At 35.2% G+C, this 23,241-nt stretch overlaps 1 protein-coding gene across 3 annotated transcripts in view; it reads right to left on the bottom strand.

Annotated features, from left to right (window-relative positions):
• LOC115232543 (pyrokinin-1 receptor-like) overlaps positions 1–21,840 on the bottom strand; it is a 171,558-nt gene extending 149,718 nt beyond the window's left edge. For all 3 annotated transcript variants that reach the window (XM_036500421.1, XM_029802482.2, XM_036500420.1), the window contains exon 1: positions 21,605–21,840. In XM_036500421.1, coding sequence (XP_036356314.1) covers positions 21,605–21,818 — 214 coding nt within the window. In that variant the 5' untranslated portion in view covers positions 21,819–21,840. The remainder of the gene's footprint in view (positions 1–21,604) is intronic.
• Positions 21,841–23,241: the final 1,401 nt, after the last annotated feature.

Consider the following 23,241-nt stretch of genomic DNA (forward strand, 5'->3'; position numbering starts at 1 on the left):
GCTGCGTTTGTAAAGGCATACTCATACTTATTTTTATAATTATCATTCGTGCTTGATTATTTTATTTATATATTTTCCAATTATTTCTTAGTTGTAAGTATAAACATGTTTATATATTTATAAACTATAAGTACACATTGAAACATCGACTTATATTTTCAAACTTAGAGGTAATTTTTTCTGTCACTTTTAAAAAAAACTTCGCATCAACTTGTTGAATGGCTGTGCATTCTCAAAGTATACACACACACACGCACACACACACACATGTATATATACATACTCTTATGCACACTTATATAAACATGAGTATTTTTTAAATAAAAAAATGTTTAAAAATTATAAAAATTAAATTGATGAGCATTAATACAGTCCTGATAAACAATATGATAAGAATAGAAAGACTGTAAGTTGTAATGAAGTGGCAGTTGTATAGGCCTGTTAGAGTAAGGTATAAAAAGCTTAGCTTGTTTACTACACCATATTCTCTGGTTTCCTTTTCCCTTTAATCTTTCTCTCTCCCCCTCTGTCTGTCTGTCTGTCTCTCTCTGTGACACGCCTCAATACGCATCTCTCTTAGACAACTATATATATATATATATATATATACGTGTATGTATGTATGTGGAGGATCGCGGTTTCGATTCCCAGACCGGGCGTTGTGAGTGTTTATTGAGCGAAAACACCTAAAAAGCTCCACGAGGCTCTGGCAGGGGGTGATGATCCCTGCTGTACTCTTTCACCACTCTTTCTCCCACTCTTTCTTCTCTTGGCCTGCTCGCTTAGCCAGCGGGGTGGCGTCATTCGAAGGCTAAAACAATGCAAACGCATTGTGATCAGCGATGTGTAACTACATCTGATGGACTGGTAGGTCACGTGATATATATATATATATATCGGTGTCAATCAGGCGGATGTTGTTATACACCGCTGAGCACAATACACTTCGCATTGTTTTAGCTTCTGAATGATGTCACCTCGCTGGCTAGGCGGCCGGGCCTACATTTCCCTTGAACAGAATGTCAGTCCAGAGTTATGTTCACGGGATTACCCGTCGCTGGTTTACCCATTTACAGCTGAGTGGACTGGAGCAACAAGAAATGAAGTATTTTGCTCAAGAATATAACGTACAACCGGTCTGGAAATGTAGACCATACACATATAAATGCACACGCGCAATATATACAGACACAGAGAGAAAACAACAGTATATGTCAGAAATCTTTGGTTATTAAAATTTCTCATTAGAAAGTTATAGCTTTGGTAACTTTGTACAGAATTTCTCATTAGAAAGTTATAGCTTTGGTAACTTTGTACAGAATTTCAAATACCATAGAAGATGGAAATGAATTATTTTTGGTTTCACATTTAGATTTATTTTTACCTCGAAAACATTCAAATATTAACTTCTGGAATGGGTCTTAATTTTAAGTTTGGAAAAATATTATCACAAGCATTATAAAAATACACTGCCTCATTCATAGTGTATAATGCTTGGATCTTTTAAAAAATATACACAAATTTAAATGCGAAAAAAATCAAGCTAAATGATTTTATGTCTTCCGCGGTATTTGAAACTGCGTACTAAATTTTCAAAGAAATAGTTGTCTTTTTTTTAAACAGGGTATTGTAATAACAATAGCGTTTCAATATTTACTGTCTATATATTTTGTGTTGCAGATATGTTTTATATTAATATACACGCATGCAAATGTGAATCAATAAAAGAATATTTAATTTCTATCTTCCGTGTTATTGAAAACTGTCTGTTAACTTTTCGAAGGTATAATATTTAAATGAATAATTTTAATAACGCTACCTGGCATGTCTGTGAAATATACTGCGAAGCTTGCCAGAGATAATGCCTCTTAAAAGATGATGTAGACCAAAACAGTACTTTGAAAACAGCTTTCTCCTAACAGTTTCCAAGTAGGATGAACAATCTCCTTGTTATAATTGTTTGTAGTTCTTCATTCAATCCTCAGCACTTTGGAATGATCATCAAAACAGTATAACAGAAGATATACTGTATCAAGAACAAGAGCAAAAAAGAAACACCAAAAATCAAGCAGAAATACTAAACCCATAATTTGTCTCTGACATGTACAATCAAGTCCTAATCTTTATTGGAAATACTTTATAATCCATTGCTGATAAGGTTCTTGGCCAGTATAAACTATCAGTCTTAATGCTAATTTTAGCTGCAAGTTTTTATTGAAAGATTCAGGAAACAAAGACATTTAACAACGGAAACAGTATGTCCGGCGAAATGAATTACTTTAGTTTCTAGAAGAAAAATTGCGGATCTTTTCGGTTTGAACGGCAGTTTTTTCTAGCGGTGTTATATGAAATTGTCACCCATAAGTATGACCCTAGTATCGATCTATTGCATTTCAATCTGTTTTAGGGTTAGGATTAGTTTGGGTTAGGGGTAGGGGGAAGGGTATCTTTTTTTTCTTCAGAAATGTAAGTAAACCCAATCTGTTTCTTAAACGAGGGACATATTCATTCGACACAGAATGTTTTTTTTACCTCAATAGAAGTCAGTGATTGGTTGAAATTGCAGAAATTGAAGAAAACAAAAACAAATATCTTACAAACTATAGAATTTTCTCAATAAAGCCAAGAGAAAAAAGATATTTTATAAACACATTCTACCAGTATACGAAGTTTAAAATGTTTTAGTTACCTAGAAATTATGTTAAAAACTGCCGTTCAAACCGAAAAGATCCAAAATTGCTTATTATAAGTAAGAAACACTTGGTAGCATATGAATTGAGAAGAAAAGTTTTCCTTGATGCTTCGAGTGAAACCGTCATAACTTCTTTGATCAAACTAATTTTGATAAAGATTTCTTTCATTCATGCAGATTACTGTTGCAGTGGTTTCATCTGGGATTGCTACAATTTATCTCTCTTCTAACATGAAGTTTTTCAATTAAGAGATGTTGCAGTAAACTAGTTCGCATTATTTCAGCAACGACAATGGTCAGCTATCAATGAACATTAGGAGTAGAGATGTCAAAATACCAAATTATTGTAGAACAATCAAGACATCTGAAGATATGACATTGAAAGTTTGCCTTAACTAGGCACCTGAAATTGACATTGAGGAGATATTAATGCTGTCATCATCTAATGAGTGCCAGTCGTATCCAGATGGTATAGGTAAGTTGATACTGTAATTTACGTTATGCTCTGCAACGGAGTTTTTCAACTCTCTTCCGACCACTGATGTCTCTCCTTACAATATACAACTGAAAGTAGAAGCAAACGTTAACACATCCCTGAATGGGACGCCTCCGTCGCAGAGTTAACTTTCCTGTTATTGCAAGAACTCATTTACTAGAGCAACATGGGTGGACTAGAGCAACATGAAATGATGGGTTTTCCAGACTGGGAATCAAAAGCGCGATCTTATATGATAAGTGCAAAACATAAAAAGACTAGCTGCTGAAATTCTTAAGCACCATGTAATCTAAGTCATCATAATTAGTTGTGTCAAGAGAAAACGTGTTCCAGTCCAGCTATACCCATCGTCCCATCAGACTTTACTGCAAGTACCTTTAGTTCTAGTGATATCTTTTTCAACTACCACCAGCAAATCTCAATGACAATTCTTCGGAGTTGCTGGAACTGAGTTAACAATTCCCCTTTAGCATCATAATTAAAACTGGTTGTGTCCAGAAATAATATTTTTCATCCCATCTTCCTATCAGATATATCATTTCTGTTCATGATTCCTGAGAACCTATAATCATTAGCAAGTCTCATGGCTTTCTTAGATTGAACTAACAAAAATTTCTCTCATGGTCATCTCTATGTTATATACTCACGTCTATGGTCAAGCAGACATTTTTCTTGTCAAAATACCAAACGGATCTTTTCGGTTTGAACGGCAGTTTCTAACATAATTTCTAGGTAACTAAAACATTTTAAACTTCGTATACTGGTAGAATGTGTTTATAAAACATCTTTTTCTCTTGGCTTTATTGAGAACATTCTATAGTTTGTAAGATATTTGTTGTTGTTTTTTCTTCAATTTCTGCAATTTCAACCAATCACTGACGTGTATCGAGGTAAAAAACATTCAATGCCGTATGAATATGTCCCTCGTTTAAGAAACAGATTGGGTTTATTTACATTTCTGAAGAAAAAAAAGATACCCTTCCCCCCACCCCTAACCCTAACCCTAACCCTAAAAGAGATTGAAATGCAATAGATCGATACTAGGGTCATAATTATGGGTGACAATTTCATATGACACTGCTAGAAAAACTGCCGTTCAAACCGAAAAGATCCCACCAAACTTCAGAACAAGAAATGTTGCCTACACAGGAACTCTTTCCGAATAAAACACATTGTTGTTAGAATTGCTTCTATTTTATGTGTAGCACATCAATTTAGAATTACAAGAAATTTATAACGTAAAACATAAAAATAAATCACTGAATTAAATTAATCAAAAAAGCTCAGTTTCAAAAGCATCGCATCACAGAAGCCAGCAAAAATAAATTAACATTAGAAATTTATCTGCTTTACCATAAAAAATACTATCATCTTTGCTTGGCTTCGTAAATGAAGATTCATGAAGGGTCGTTTCGTATCGACTGCAAGGTCAATCCATTATAGGCAGTCTCAGCTACAACAGTTGCAAGGAAAATATTATTCAGGGTTCGGTGCTGCTTTGTTACGGTTCTTTGTCATTCAAATTAGTCATCAAAGTCACCTCGGAATGCATTCACGAAAGAAGAGACTGACTTGGAAAATGAAGTCTACAATAGTAGTCAACAATAGTGGACTACTGGCCACAGTAAAAATGAATTACATCGACGTTTGCTATAAGTTGAGTACTTTGCTTAACAACGAAACAAAGAGGTTTTTCTACTACATATTTACCACCCGAACAACATCGGAGAGATCTACTTGCATTACGCACACGCAGAAATACATACACGTACACACACACGCGCGCGTGTTGATAACGTATATACATGCATGCATACATACATACATACATACATGCATGATTGCATACATACATACATACATACATACATATATATATATATATATAGATATATATATATATATATATATATAATATATATATATATAGATATATATATATATAAAGCAGAGTTGGCCCCAGGAACCAGACCAGATGAAAGCCACTCTCTTCCGTTATTGCATTGACCCAAATACCTGGGGAAAAAATCGCCAAAGGGGTGGCCTGTCGTCGTCGAGGAAACAGGCTTGATGGAAAATAAAAGACTCCAAGATGCAGAGATTGGACGTCGAAGACGCGAAGAGCGACTCGTGCTTCCTCTTCCCCCGCCAACCTTACTCTGCGATAAATGCCTCCGGCACCCATCACTCGCTTGCTATATGTGTGTTGAAACTGAAGCGACTATGTTGGGAAAAACCATTTAACACAAAATACTGTTAAAAGTCACTTTAAAATTTCAAGAGAAAGTATGTACATAATTCACGCACGCACACACACACACACACACACACAAACACACACACACAAAAAGTCCGGAAATATGAGATGAATATATCTATTTCACCAATAGATAGTCATAAGATTACTATCATTTCGCAGCCAATATCCTTCTATCTTTTATATACGCCTAATGAAATAATCATCACTAATTGGATTTACTGCATAAGCTTATACATTATGCCTCTCTTTTACACCTCTCTGTATTAGTTTACTATGTGGTTTGTATACTGGTCCACTAAAGGAGCCTCTTTGTGGGTACCACCGGATTAGATAAATCCATATACTGTGCATTAATATATATATATATATATATATTAGCAGAAATAAAGTACTCAGAAATCTTGATGGTTTTATATTTACAAATTCATATTAATATGTCACATGTTTTTATAAATTATATATTAGCGCTTGCATCCACTCTAATGGATTCTACAATCTGAAGAATACACTAGAATGATTGCGAGCGCTAATATATATATATATATATATATATATATATATATATATATATATATAGGTTATATTCAGAATTAAAGTTTACATAGGAACTTTAAAATGTAATATCCAAAGCCTGTTTTGGGTATGTCCCTAGTAGTATGTCCTGAGAGCGCGTTCACCACTTTTGGTCACTAGGCGTCATCCGCGGTACTGCACTTTCGTCGCAGGATTTACGCAGGATCTATAAAGCTTAAAGCACATCCTGACTGCCCTATCAATAATTCAATATATGTATATTCGCATTGAAGCGGTTATCTCCCCTGTTAGTATATGAATATACGTATGTCAGCGTTCACTATTTTACCTTCGTCTGGTCTAACGACCCTTCATGTTTGTTTTAGTTCGGTTTCCTTGTATGTCTCCACTGTCCTGCTTTTGTTACCAACTTTGACCTTCCATAAATCCCAAATTTTATTTTGGCTTTTATGGGAGCAGCTGCCTTCGAAGACTCATATTGTCGTTCAACGGAAAAATAGATAAATAGTTACCAGGGTAGCAAAAAAATCACACAAGTAAAGAGGTTGTAACTCCTTGTTTTTAAAGGTAGAAACTTCGGGTTTACGTGGAATTTTTTGTATAATATATAGATAAATAAATGGAGTTTAACGTAGGTATAATTTAAATACTTTTACTTCCGACACATGTTTCGAAGATCTCACTGATATTATTCCAAAGGAATAAATGATGTAAAACAATGTAATCTTCTCTTCAGGGAAGTGAAGAAATGAAACTCGTCAATAAGACATTTTAACAGAAAATGATGGGTATGTATAGTGATTTACTGAACGCTATTAATATTATTTGAAAAAGCGTTATACGATATAATTATATATGAATTATACCTGCGTTAAACTCCATTTATATATATATATATATATATATATATATATATAATATATATATATATTATATATATATATATATATGCATATATATATATATATATATATATATATATATATATATATATGCATTATATAAAAGGGCTTAGTAAAATAAATTACTTTGCCGCATACTGAACTCATTAGAAATAGCAGCTAAAAAAACATTTATAAAACTATTTCTAATACTTAAAGAAAACCTCTCTCATATAGTGTTTGCTCAATTCAACTCACGAAAGTATGGGGGTAGAGACATTAAAAAATCAAATGCAAAGGTATTTGAGAACGTACGTTTCAAGATTAGTCAAAATCGACATTTCTATCATCAGCTCAGAACTCCCTGGTTTGGATTTGAAAACACTGAAAGTGGGAGCATACCCTTTCGGCTTCTTATCGCTTCTGAAGATCCGCTCGAAACTAACAGTGCCAGCAAACTCAAATATGCAAGCGAAGAATTTCTGCTCTCCCCTTTCCACCAGCGTGGGTTAAAATCAGTAAACACTATGCTTTTTTCGGTAAAATCCGAGGCATTTAAATAGAGAGAGATGAATTATAATTTCAACAATTGAGGGTAAAATTAATTAATTAATCAATTTCACCAAGTATTCAGTATGCAAAGGGACCATTTAAGGCGAATTCAAATTATTACATTATATAAAAGGGCTTAGTAAAATATATATATATATATGCATATATATATATGCATATATATATATGCATATATATATATATATATATATATATATATATATATATATATTATATATATAATATATATATGCATATATATATATATATATTATATATATATAATATATATATATATATATGCATATATATATATATATATGCATATATATATATATATATATATATATAAATAATAGTTATCGCCATACTAATATGGCATTCTTATAAAAATAAGAATAAAGCTGTCCGCTTATTAGCTCCATGAGGCCATCGCCTTAAGTTAGCTATTTGATACACAAACTGTATCCATATAACCTTCGAACAAGGGAGGTCAGTTGCTCCACACTACTTGACCGGCAGCTACAGACGCGTTTCGGGGTATTGCCCCTTTTCAATGCAGCGTAGCCAGCCAGTAGGTGTCGCTTCGGACAATCTCTGTTCGATGGTTTTATTTACCTAGCTTCGGTGGAATACATCCACTTGTTTTCAATAATAGAAATATTAAAATTACTAAGTCTCTCTATATATATGCATATGTATATACTTATATATTCATATATATAAATAGATATATGCATGCAAACATACATATATATAAATGTATACATGAGGGAACGTCGCTTTTTATGTGTATGATTTGTAGGAGGAAATGCTTGAGTCATGCAGACCTGGTCAGCCATCAAAGAACTCATTGGAATCAACTCCTTGTAAATTGTGATACAGCTATTGTTCCCAACAAAACATGTGCAACCTGTGGAAAAGTGTTCCTTTCAGTTGGAGGATTGAAAAAGCATGTCAAAAGACTTCATACTGTGGTACCTGTTCCCTCTGCCAGCCAGTACAACATTAGGCAATAGAATGTGCAAATCTTTGGCCGTGCTCAAGAGTCATACAAAGGCTTCATTACTATCCCTTAGTTTCTCTGTTATCATATATACCTGTATATGTATATGCACACACACACACACACACATACACATACACACTCACATATATTTGTATCCTTTGTTCAAACGTGAACACATGGTGGCTGGTATTACTTGATAATGTTTACCCTGTTATTAGTGTGTCCCAATAAATCAATCCAAGTTAGAAGTCTGGGACATGACATTATCAGTCTGTTTTCTCCCATTATCCCTTTGACATCTTTGAGTAAATGACTTTTATTGCTAAAGCTACCCACCCCACTTTTCCCTTCTGCCTATCATTCTTTTTTCTTCTACTTAATGACCAGTTAACCACACCCATCTTATTTCCATTTCGGGCGATCTTCCCCCTAATGAATACTTTCATTGGTAATTTGGTTTTGATTTCGTTTTTCTCTTTTTGGATTAGCCATCCCTGCAGTGGCCGGCTTCGTAACTCATTTGTCTAGTTCCTGGTGCCAAGGTAAACAACGTTGAAGTAATAGAGACCTAAAGATTAGCTAAGCTGGATTGTGTTCCTTACAACTCATGTAACATACCTCCGCTTGCTATGAAACAACTGTAGTCCATGCTTTACTTATTCCATTCTTTATTTTTTGTATATATATATATACAAAAAATACATATACATATACAGTGAGAGAGAGAGAGAGAGAGAGAGAGAGAGAGAAAGAGCGAGAGAGAGAGAGAGTAAGGAAAAGGGAAGAGGAGAATTCCAATTATCCCTACGTGGTGAGTTGTGATGTAAGAAATATATATATAAAAATTAAAAGAAGGAAAATGCACACAGTTTACATAGTTCTAATATATTTCTTATATTTTATAAGTGAAAGAATATTGTTTGTCGACCGATTTCGCTAATCATGACATTGAAATTATTGTAACTTCGTATTTTCTTAAGAAGATTTAGTCCATGTTGTGTATGGGGGTTTGAGAATGAAATGAATCAACAGGTAGAAAAATCTAAGCGGAGATAATTGGTAATCGTTATTATTCGGGACCGGGGAGGTAATTGTTCATTTTTGGGGAGGGGGCAAATAAATAAACAAAAATTCAAAAGCTGAAGTAGTGAGATAAAATATTTACAGTGATGTGTATGTGAACACGAATTAAAATATATACTGAGATCAAAGCTGGTTATGCGTTGATATTTAGGCATGTTCTGTATTTTTCGATAAATAAATTTTCTTTATTTAAACATTCTTGCACAGAAATTGTTTCTTTTCACTGGTAGATTGGGAAAACTGAAATTTGGCTGGATATTACCTGTACATCTCTCTATGTGTTCACTCAAAGGAATTTGTTCATAGAATGGTAAACTAATCTGATCCTTATGTAGTGTGGTTTTCCGTCTAAGTGCCATAATTGTCTGTCCTATATAGTTATGTCCACAACCTGAACAAGTTATAACATAAATTAGACTCTCGGAGGCACAAATGAAGTTAGTTTTAATTATGAACCTCTCTCGTTGTTTGAATAGGAATTCCGAGCCTTTCTGCAGATTGGGGCATGTTCCACAGTTTGGACGTCCACGTTTTTTAACCATTGGTTTCGTGGATGTTGTGAAAAGCTTCGTATTCGTCAGAAGTCTTTTTAGCGATTTGTGTTGCTTTTTGCATTTGATGAATTTATGTGTTTTCAGAATGCTATTAATCTTTGGATCCCTAGTGAGCATACGTAAGTTTTGTACAAAAGTGTTGTATGCCTCACTGTTTCTAGGGTTGTGCGTTGATATATATGGTATATGTGGCGTGATGTTACTTTTTGTTTCCCTTAGTGTTTTAATGCCTAATTTAATGTTTAATTCCTTCGTCTATAAGTGCGGATGGATATTGTCTCTCAGTGTTGTTCTGAGGTCTTGAAGACGGAGGTCCCGGGTATTTCTATCAGACATGTGAAAATCCTTTTTTTCTAATTAAAGGGGATATTCCTTTTGCGGTTTCGGGTGACATAAACAAAAGAGCTGTTTCGAGTCCGTTGGCTTATGATGAATGTCAGTTACAATTTGGTTGTTGACTCTTTTTTATCATAATATCTAAGAAAGGGGACCGTTCTTTGCTATATTCCATTGTAAATTGAATGTTATATTATTTAGTATTGATTTAAATTCTAAAAGTTTGTCAATGGTCCCATCCAAATGATGATGCAGTCAGCCAGATATCTTTTCCAGTTTTCTCTTATATAATGGTGAAATGGATGTCCATATTTTTGCAGTAACACTTCATATATATATATATATATATATATATATATATATATATATATATATATATATGCATGTATTGTGTGTGTGTATGTGTGTGCGTGCGTGTGTGTGTAAAATTCATATAAAAGCCTGAAATAAGTACAATAAATAATTGATAACTTTTGGGTATCCATTTTCAAAAATATTTGTGTTTTTTGTAAGTTTCTATTTAATATTCACTTATGTATGTATGTAGTAGAACTGGTATGTGTGCTGTGGCTGTGTCCAATATCTGTAACTGCTCAATAGTGACATCAATTGCATTGATGCAGTAACCCAACCGAAATTTTTACTGCATGGTAGGAACAAGTTCTTTCTCTCATCATCATCATCATCATCATAAGCAACTCTGTGCCATCATGCCGTCTTGTCGAATATCATTTCCCTGGCCTAGAGTGATGTTAGCGGAGTTCATTCTTCTTCAAGTGTTCAGACAGAATCCTTGGTCCTCTCTTTCCCCATATTCTTTTTCTGCAGATATTGCAAATGTTCCAGTTCGGCATTAGCTGAATCATTTTCAACATTTAAAAGTGGGTGTAATGTTTCTTACCTTGATTGGACTATGAATAAATAAGTACTTTAGCATGATTTGAACTCTAACTTTGATAAGCTACTTACGCTTTTAGATTCAAACCACATTCATCTACTCATCAAGACACACCTTGTCACTGAATCTGCACTCTACTTCGAATTAAAGGCTACATGTAACACTTGATATTGAGTAGTAATTCATTCAGCGTTAATTTCATTATGCACACTTGCCTACAAACGGATGGTAGATACCGCTGCATCATAAGATATTTCAGACTTATAAATTTATGCTTCTGCGTTTATTAGGATAATTTCTAAATTTAACTAGAATCAGTGGGGTAGCTGGGGTGGGGTGGGTGGAGCGAAAGAGCGGTTAGCTCTGACTGGGCAGCACTGTTGCGTCGGCTGCATAAGTCTGTATAGGTTTGGGGGCTCGAGATGGGGTTGTGGGCAAACTCAAAGACTCTCATTGGCGGCACACACTCTAGCTACTCCACTGAGTAGAAATAAATCTCCCCGATACACAAATGACTCCAAATAAAGGTAGAACTAGCATTCCTTTCAACCATACCCTGTAATGCAGTTTGAAAAAACAAAAAAAGATGTGATCCTCGATATTCTTAAGAAGACAGATGGTCAAAGCTAGAATGACTTTAATCACATCTCTATTTCACGAAAGTTAATTTATTGTTAAACAACAGCTATAAGAACACAGGTTACTGAAAAAGAAAGCATCGAACCTGAAATAAAATACAACACCCCACAGATAACTACTGCATGTTGGGATATATATATATATATATATATAATATATATATATGCATGTATTGTGTGTGTGTATGTGTGTGCGTGCGTGTGTGTGTAAAATTCATATAAAAGCCTGAAATAAGTACAATAAATAATTGATAACTTTTGGGTATCCATTTTCAAAAATATTTGTGTTTTTTGTAAGTTTCTATTTAATATTCACTTATGTATGTATGTAGTAGAACTGGTATGTGTGCTGTGGCTGTGTCCAATATCTGTAACTGCTCAATAGTGACATCAATTGCATTGATGCAGTAACCCAACCGAAATTTTTACTGCATGGTAGGAACAAGTCTTTCTCTCATCATCATCATCATCATCATAAGCAACTCTGTGCCATCATGCCGTCTTGTCGAATATCATTTCCCTGGCCTAGAGTGATGTTAGCGGAGTTCATTCTTCTTCAAGTGTTCAGACAGAATCCTTGGTCCTCTCTTTCCCCATATTCTTTTTCTGCAGATATTGCAAATGTTCCAGTTCGGCATTAGCTGAATCATTTTCAACATTTAAAAGTGGGTGTAATGTTTCTTACCTTGATTGGACTATGAATAAATAAGTACTTTAGCATGATTTGAACTCTAACTTTGATAAGCTACTTACGCTTTTAGATTCAAACCACATTCATCTACTCATCAAGACACACCTTGTCACTGAATCTGCACTCTACTTCGAATTAAAGGCTACATGTAACACTTGATATTGAGCAGTAATTCATTCAGCGTTAATTTCATTATGCACACTTGCCTACAAACGGATGGTAGATACCGCTGCATCATAAGATATTTCAGACTTATAAATTTATGCTTCTGCGTTTATTAGGATAATTTCTAAATTTAACTAGAATCAGTGGGGTAGCTGGGGTGGGGTGGGTGGAGCGAAAGAGCGGTTAGCTCTGACTGGGCAGCACTGTTGCGTCGGCTGCATAAGTCTGTATAGGTTTGGGGGCTCGAGATGGGGTTGTGGGCAAACTCAAAGACTCTCATTGGCGGCACACACACTCTAGCTACTCCACTGAGTAGAAATAAATCTCCCCGATACACAAATGACTCCAAATAAAGGTAGAACTAGCATTCCTTTCAACCATACCCTGTAATGCAGTTTGAAAAAACAAAAAAAGATGTGATCCTCGATATTCTTAAGAAGACAGATGGTCAAAGCTAGAATGACTTTAATCACATCTCTATTTCACGAAAGTTAATTTATTGTTAAACAACAGCTATAAGAACACAGGTTACTGAAAAAGAAAGCATCGAATCTGAAATAAAATACAACACCCCACAGATAAACTACTGCATGTTGGGATATATATATATATATATATATATATATATATGTACATATATATATATATATACACCCACAAGACAAAGGCCTAGTATTATTAAAACAATGAATCTGTGATTGCACCAAAACATTCGATTGATTACATACGTGCCTTTTCTCTTCTATCGCAAGTTCAGAAATCTAGTGTGGGGGGGGGAAGTCGATTATATCGGCTCCAGTACTTCATTACATCGACTCCAGTACTTTGCTTTTTATCCTCAGAAGGTTTAACGAAACCTCAGAGTATGAAAAGCAAAGTTGATCTCGGTGAAATTTGAACGGGAAGAGTCATACATAAATGCCGCAAAGTATTTTGTCTAACATGCTAACAATTTGCCAATCTAAATACACAAATACATGTTCTTAAATAATTCAAGATATAAAGTTGTGAAAACTATCACATAATGCGGAGAGAGAGAGAGAGAGAGAGAGAGAGAGAGAGAGAGAGAGAGAGAGAGAGAGAGAGAGAGAGAGAGAGAGAGAGAGAGAGAGAGAGAGAGGTGAGACACCTTTGTTCATTTGAAATCATAATTGCAGATTACTTTGAGTACGCGGAATTGACAATTCTAGTTACGCACGCACTCACGCACAAAATATTATCTTAGCTCAACATTTAAAAATCATATCTTCCAAATGTCTACACGGTTTCAAACCTCACGAAAGAAAATTTATTCTTTCATATTTAAATTTGTTTATACTTTTTCAAAAATTTTGTTATATTTTACGACATCGATCTAATAATATAAAAATTTCATGAAAATTTACACCCTGATTTGTTGAGCATAATACTCGAATATTTTAGGAGATAAATTTATATGTAAATCGATGAGATACCTAGAACAGTGTACTATGTTCTTGAAGGTATTTTTTTAACGAAGAATTGTAATAACCAGTTTTCGAAAATATACTGTGTATATTGTGAGTGAAATATTGTATTCTGATATTGTTAGAGATACTGGTAGAGCATTTTAAATAGGCATAATTTGATATCCATATATACACTTTTAACCATGAATTTTTTTTTCTGTCTTCTGTGGCATTGGAGACCATGAATTAACTTTTCGAAATATGATATATAAATGAGGAATTTTAAATTCTCAAACAGCTCTTTCACAATATTCATGTGCCAAATTCATTTCAGAACCTCAAAACAGTTTTCCATTATGTCTGTACGACATAACGAGAAGTATTTCACATTGTCTCTCGGGACGATGATGTAGTATAGAGCAATTTTGAAAGTGTTTGCAGACTTGTATTTTTTAAAGTAAGATGAAGTTCTTCACTATCGGTTTCCGTGCCGATACACTTAATCCTCAGTGACTTTGGAATATCACCGCGATAACATGACAAGCACAAGAATAACAATAACACCCAGAGTTTCCTTCTACTATATACTATCAATCAGTGAATCTACTTAAAATGCTATATAATCCCTGGTTAGCAAATTTCATGTACAACGTAGGCTGCCAGCTCCATTATGAACTTCAGCTGCAGGTTTTAATCAATTGATTCTTCAGATACCTAGTCACGACATTCGACGACCAAAATAAATCATTCTTGGTTCCAAATAAAAAAATAAACTTAAGGAAGGATCAACCGATCGATATCATTTTGATTCAGGTGAAATTATTTTCTTTGACGCTTCTGTTGGAACATGTAAAATAGTTTTGATTTGCTTAATTTTAACAAAGGCTTTGTTCACGCAAGTAAATGTCTGTTGGAGTGGTCTTGCTGCAAGTTTGCTTACACACATAGTAAGACTGCTAAATTTGCCTTTTAGTAGCTACTCAACCTTGCACAAATGATTCTCATCGTGTGCACAATGACAGCCATTTGTGCTATTTTGGCAAAGGATTTGGACATAAGTTTTGAAGCTGATCAATCTGGTTATATCAGATTAATCCTTAGCTTACAGCTAGATTGAGGCTCTCAATTGCACCTTGCCCTCTGGCAATTTCAGGCTAACTCTGTAGTCAATTGAGTGTAGCTTATCAAGAACTATTGTACTCAAATATGTACTCTGAGAGTGATTTGGTTGCAACTTCTATCGTTGAGTATGTAGCATAAATACAACACCAAAAATTTTAGAGGAAGAATAAATTGATTAAATCGACTCCAGTATACAACTGGTACTTATTTTATCGACTTGGAAAGGATGAAAGATAAAGTCAACCTCGGCGGGATTTGAACTCGGAACGTAAAAACAGACGAAATGCCGCTGAACATTCTTTTTTTCCGGCGATTCTGCCAGCACACCGCCTTCGACCTGGTATAAGCATATTAACATAAGTATATGTACAAGGCTGCCTCAATCGAACTGATAAAGATTTCTCTTATGGTCAGCTCTATGTTGTATGCTCATTTGTGGGTCAAACAAGTATCTTTTTTTTTTCATCACAGCATCAAACTGTTGAACAGTAAATATTTTCTACCCACGAGTTCTTGTTGAATAAAAACTATTCCTGGAAGTGGTGCTTCTGTTTTATGTGATGCAGATTTTTTCGGTTTGAACGGCAGTTTTTTCTAGCGGTGTCATATGAAATTGTCACCCATAATTATGACCCTAGTATCGATCTATTGCATTTCAATCTGTTTTAGGTTAGGGGTGGGGGAAGGGTATCTTTTTTTCTTCAGAAATGTAAATAAACCCAATCTATTTCTTAAACGAGGGACATATTCATACGGCACAGAATGTTTTCACCTCAATAGACGGTCATTGATTGGTTGAAATTGCAGAAATTGAAGAAAAAACAACAAATATCTTACAAACAATAGAATTTTCTCAAAAAAGCCAAGAGAAAAAGATGTTTTATAAACACATTCTACCAGTATACGAAGTTTAAAATTTTTTAATTACCTAGAAATTATGTTAAAAACTGCCGTTCAAACCGAAAAGATCCTGTGATGCATATCAACAGTTTTAAAATCTTCAAATATAATAGAAACATGAGAAAACCTAACTTTTGCAATTTCTGCATTATAATAAAAATATAAGATAATATATTTACATAAAAACATACTAATTACATACGTACAGAAAAACTTGCTAAATGTTAAAAAAAAAAATGTTTCCACACGCTAGGCATCCGGGAAAACGGCAGCTACTTCTGATTGTGTGTATGTGGGTTAGACACTCACATATGTACTGTAGCTGTCACCTGCAAGTGAATATATCTTGATAGTATCTACCATGCTTTCGTCAAGTGTTTTAGGTAGCTATGAATATGCGAATCGACATAAGATCCTCCCAGGCACCCCCATCCTCGGCTTAATGGAATATCTCGTATTTGATGGACGGAGAGAAAAAGAGCGGCTGTAATTAACTTTCAAGTAATTAGATCAACGTAAAATGAAATTACTTTGCTCAGAGACGACCTTTTAATTGAGTTTGATCCTGACACCTTAACTACTAGTCCAGGCACCTTCACAGTATATGTATATCCGTACATACATATGGATATATGTATAATATTTAGTGTGTGTGTGTGTGTGTGTGTGTGTGTGTGTGTGGACGCGTTTACATGTTTCGCAGGTATATATCAGCGAAGGATAAATTAGGGGTAAAGAAACGACAAACAGTCAGATATGTAGTGGGTCAGTTTACTAGTTCGTTGGTGATGACGTTATTGTTCACTGATATCGGTATAAAGTAAACTTATATACACAAGCTTGTATATACATACATATATATACAAGTACATACACATACTTATATATATATATATATATATATATATATATATATATATACACACACACACATACATACACACATACGTATATAGACACATACTCTCTCTTACAGACACACACACAAACACACACACTCTCTTTTACACACACACACACACACACACACACACACATAGAGGGTGCGGTAAATATATTGTTGTCTAAATTACGTAAAAATGAAAATAATACTGACATCTCATTTTAACAGATATATTTACCAAAATTACATAAAAATATCTTGAAATACTAAAGATTAAATTTATTCAATAAAATCGCCACTGGCTTCAACCACGGCCTCCTGCAATTCTTCTGGACGGTCTCCTTGTCTAAGTTGGTGAATGCTGCCATAATCCTTGCTTTCAGTTCATCTTTGGTGTTACAAGGAATTTCGTTGGTCTGTCGCTCAACTGCGCCCCACACATAATAATGAAGGGGGTTGCAGTCTGGGGAGTTAGGTGGCCAGATGTTAGAGGTGACGTGGTGGCAGAAATTGTCCGACGTCTATGATTGGGTTCTCCTGCTTGTGTGGCATGGTGCAGAGTCCTGTTGCTAGCCATAGGGTTTTCCAGCAGTCACCCTTTCGACCGAGGGAAGTATTACCTCCTTCAGGCACCAAATGTAGACCTCTGTGTTGAGTGTGAGGCCGTGTGGGAACATGAATGGAGGCATAACGTCGCCATCACTAGTGATCACTCCAAACAGCATGATGTTGATTGGATGTTTGATTTTCATCACTCTCGGTACTTGTCCTCAGATTGACACCCAAACACTCTGAAATGTTTGTACTGAAGCTTCCGGCGCGAATGCCAAGCAGTACAGCATGTCCTTTCCAAATTTCTAGCAGAGTGCCCAACTGACCCTATAAAAATATAAAATGGCGACAATTTACCCATTGCACCCTATGTGTGTGTATGTATATATATATATATATATATATATATATATATATATATATATATATATATATATATATATTATATATATATATATATATGTGAATGTGTGTGAGTGTGTGTAAAGCGAAGTCAACGCTGGGGCAAGCAGAACACAGAATGTAGAATTTTCAGTCATTTAGTCTGATACTGATCATTTCCGAAAAATTGCCTGCTATATCCAAGTAAATAATACTTCCTAGGGCACAAAGTAAATTTTCGCTGGGTAAAGAAAGTGTACCAACGTGAATCCCTCTCAACACATGGCTATGATGCTCCCCTACTACTTTTGCTCGTGATTAGGGATGCACAAACAACTAACAAGCAAATCAGTGGTATTGAGCAGAATATTTGCTGTAGCCCATACATTTGCGCGCATATGGTTGTGATGTATGTGCCTAGTGTACCCTTATCAGACGGGTAGTCATGATGGGTATACTGGGCTTCGTATATTTTACCCCAGTGTCACTTTGATGGCATGCACTGCTCTCTCACTCAAGCTGAACAGACCTTACCAATTAGCCTAATTGCTGATTTCGTCGATAGCAAAGGGATAACAGTCAATTTCTGCCAGACTTGAACTCAGAACATGTAGGTATGCAACGAGAAACTGGTAAGTATTTAGTCTTGTACGCTACGTAAGCTGTTAATGCCTTAACTCACTGTTATTTGGGATGACACAGTCAGTGACGATTGCTGTATATTACATGCACTAAGGTAATGGGCAGAATCGATCACGGTGCAGTTCGGTTGCTGAATGGAAGTTGAAGTTACTAAGCACAACAATTAAGTACCAGTACGCTAAGGTTTTCTTATTTTCCATCACTGATAATAATCTCTTCTATTATAAGCACAAGGCCTGAAATTTTGGGGAAGGCGGATAATCGATTACATTGATTCCTGTGCTCGACTGATACTTATTTTATCGACACCGAAGGACGAAAGGTAAAGTCGTACTTGGAGGAGTGTTAACTTAGAACATAAAGACGGGCGAAATGTCGTTAAGCATTCTGTTGGGTGTGCTAACGATTCAGCCAAATTGTCGTCTTAATTAATTACTTCAAATGTTGGCACAAGGCCAGTAATTTCAGGGTAGGGAGCAAGTCGATTACATCGATCTCAGTACTTGATTGGTTCTTATATTATCGGCCTCAAAATGATGGAAGGCAAAATTAACCACGTTGGAATCTGAACTCAGAAGGTAAAGATACGCGAAAGCAGCTGACCTTTTTGTCCGGTCGCGAAGAATTCTGCCAACTCGCCACCTTGAATTTCATGATATGATGATGATGATGACGACGATGATCCTGTCTATTATAGGCAAAAGGCTTAAATTTTTTTTGGGGTGGTGGTGGTGGTGGAAGAGAGTGAGTTAATTACATCGTCCCCAGCATTTGACTAGTTCTTATTTTATCAACCACCGAAAGAATGAAAGGCAAAGAAGACTAGGGCAGAATTTGAACTCAGAACATAAAGATAGGCGAAATGCGCGAAGCATTTTGTCCGGCGTGCTAATAATTCTGCCAACTCGACACATTAATAATGGTTTCAAATTTTGATAGAAGGCCAGCAATTTTGTGGGAGGGGATAAGCTGATTACAAAGGTGCCAACTCGCCACCTTAATAATGATAATAATAATAATAATAATAATAATAATAATAATAATAATAATAATAATAATCCTTTCTACTATAGACACAAGGGCTGAAACTTTGAGGGAGGGGACTAGTCGATTACATCAACCCCAGGGTTTCACTAGTACTTAATTCACCGACCCCGAAAGGTTGAAAAGCAAAGTCGACCTCTGCGGATTTTGAACTCAGAACGTCAAAGCTGACGAAATGCCGCTAAGCATTTCACCCGGCGAAGTAACGATTCTATCAGCACGCCGCCTCAATAATGATAATAATAATAATAGTAGTAATAATAATAATAATAATAATAATAATAATAATAATAATAATGGGCTACAGCAAATATTCTGCTCAATACCACTGATTTGCTTGTTAGTTGTTTGTGCATCCCTAATCACGAGCAAAAGTAGTAGGGGAGCATCATAGCCATGTGTTGAGAGGGATTCTTTGGGGTCTGAATAATTCACCTCTGGAAACATGGGTGTTTCGTTCAACATCTTTAAACAACCCTTATTCAGGGACCTTTCGAGGTCATGCGCTGTTTATCTTGATATGAGATCACCACGTTGCGCGCATATGGTTGTGATGTATGTGCCTAGTGTACCCTTATCAGACGGGTAGTCATGATGGGTATACTGGGCTTCGTATATTTTACCCCGGTGTCACTTTGATGGCATGCACTGCTCTCTCACTCAATAATAATAATAGTAATAATAATAATAATAATAATAATAATAATAATAATAATAATAATAATTTCTTTATCAACCACAAACAGTTTACATTAAAAAACATTGTGGACAACACAAGACAATAGAATGTGGGGTTCCAGGGAGGTCATGTAAACAACGAAAAACAATCGATTATAACAACAAAATTCACCAAAAGAACGAGACCTCCTAGGACTTCTCGTAATAATAATTGAATAATATTTAGAAACATTGTTAACATTCTCACGAAAACTCTGTATGCCTCGGTCCTTGACTGATGCTACTTATTTTATCGACTCCAGGACATAAACCAAAGGCGGTCCCAACAGGATTTGAACATAGAAAGTTCTTAGAATTGGATAACAGATATCGCTAAATGGCCCCAAAATAATTAAAAACTTACTTTTAAATAGATATAGTCATTAGAATTGACGCCAGGACTTCACTGGTACGTTATCGACCCTAGAGGGATGAGTAGGAAAGTTTGCTTCGGTAGAATTTGTATTAAAAAAAAATAGGTGGCTTGTTGCTTAACTTTGGCAACATCCCTTATATTTTGGGATGAGCGTGTAACTGAATTATTTGATTCCAGTGATTATTTTACCAAGCTGAGAACAGAGACATCATCATAACATTATTATACTTTAAACAAAGGCAGTGAAATGGCAGAATCGTTAGACGAACGAAATGTTTAGTGATATTTTTTCGGGTTTTATGTTCTATGTTAAAACTGCGTCGGTGTCTGCCTTTCAACCTTTTGGGCGCATTAAAGTAAGTACCAGTTAAAAACTGGGATCGATGTAATCGACTAGCCCCCGCCCTACAGAATTGCTGGCCTTGTGCCAAAATTTGAAAGAAATTAGAAATTAGCTTTAACATTGGGCACTCTCATATATTTTAGTGGTCTGAAAGCATCGTTTGAAATTTGATTCAGTATTTGACGGGTACTTTAAAATTACAGAAGAATGAAAGCTAAGTTTGCACCACACTAGTGATGACAACAGCAATAACGACAGAATAAACATTTCTAAAAAATACTTTCATTAATTAAGATTAAGGATTTTCAGAACAATACTAAAACTGAAGAAAAGAAAAGAAAAAAAAAACGAAAAACCTCATAAACACAAAGCAAAGCAAAACTTATTCACTCAAGGTAATAGATATAAAAAAGTATATTTTCTCTTACCGCAAATATTTTCTTTCTCATTCCATGAAAAAAAGATATCCAGCAGTATTTTGTGTAAATAACAGAAGAGAGATTTTGGACCAAATACTTGGTTGTCTGAAGTGAAGAGAGTTAAGTTGAAGTTTAATAGTAGTGGAGCTACATTATCGTACGAACGAGCGAGCGAGCGAGCGAGAGGGTATGTGTGTGTGTATCTGTGCGTATGTACATGCATATGTATGTATGTATGTATGTATGTATGTATGTATGTGTGTGTGTGTGTGTGTATGTGTGTGTGTATGTGTATGTATGTATGTATGTATGTATGTATGTGGTGTGTGTGTGTATGTATGTATGTATGTATGTATGTGTGTGTGTATGTGTGTGTGTATGTATGTATGTATGTATGTATGTATATATGTATGTATGTGTGTGTGTATGTGTGTGTGTGTGTGTATGTATGTATGTATGTATGTATGTATGTATGTATGAATGAATGAATGTATGTATCTCTCTTTCTCTATCTATATTATATATGGTAAAAAGAATTATTCTATATATACATAAAATATATATTCAATGTACATATACATACACACATATTATATATATATATATATATATATATATATGCACATATGTGTGTGTATATATATAATGTATATAAATTAAACAGTGTGTGGGTTAATGTGAGTTACGCCTGTGTGGTGGCTGGCAGTGTGTCTCTGTATTTATGTGTGTGCGTGTCTTTGAGTATATGTGCGGCGGTTGACAGTGTATTTCTGCGTGTATTTGCGCGCATGTGTGTGTGTGTGTGCTTACGTGCGTGTCAGCGCACGCGCGCGCGTGTGTGTGTGTGTTCGCACACTACAGCATATTTGAATGGACAGCGTAACAGTTAATACTACTCGTTCTGACAAGCAGTCATTTCGATGTCTTACAACCAATAGTTTGTAGTAAGGATTCCGAAGCTAGGAAGGACTGTGTTGCCAAGATATACGTGTGTTTGCCATCCAATGCTATTGACGACTATGTTTTGCTATTAGGAATGTACACAGCTTCGCGTACGTCTGTGTGCACGAGCATAATATGTATTTATATATTTATACAGATTCTTTTATTTCTTTTGGCCATTTAACTGCAGCCATGCTGGAGCACCGCCTTTAGTCGAACAAATCGAACCCAGGGCTTATTTTTTATAAGCCTAGTACTTAGTCTATCGGACCATTTTGCCGAACCGCTAAGTTACGGAGACGTAAACACTCCAGCATCGGTTGTCAAGCGATGGGGGAGAAACACAGACACACAAATACATGTATGTATGTATGTATGTATGTATGTATGTATGTATGTATGTATGTATGTATGTATGTGTGTATGTATATATCTATATCTATCTATCTATCTATATATATATATGGTAAGTAGCTTGCTTATCAACCACAAGGTTCTGGGTTCAGTCCAACTGCGTGGCAACTTGGTCAAATGTCTTCTACTATAGCCTCGGATCGACCAAAGCCTTGTGAGTAGATTTGGTAGACGGAAACTGAAAGAAGCCCGTCGTATATATGTATACGTATATGAATATATATATATGTGTGTGTGTTTGTGTGTCTGTGTTTGTTCCCCCCACCCATTTTTTCTCTCATTGTTTACGT

The sequence above is a fragment of the Octopus sinensis genome, linkage group LG2 (assembly GCF_006345805.1).
Source record: "Octopus sinensis linkage group LG2, ASM634580v1, whole genome shotgun sequence".
Taxonomy (NCBI): domain Eukaryota; kingdom Metazoa; phylum Mollusca; class Cephalopoda; order Octopoda; family Octopodidae; genus Octopus; species Octopus sinensis.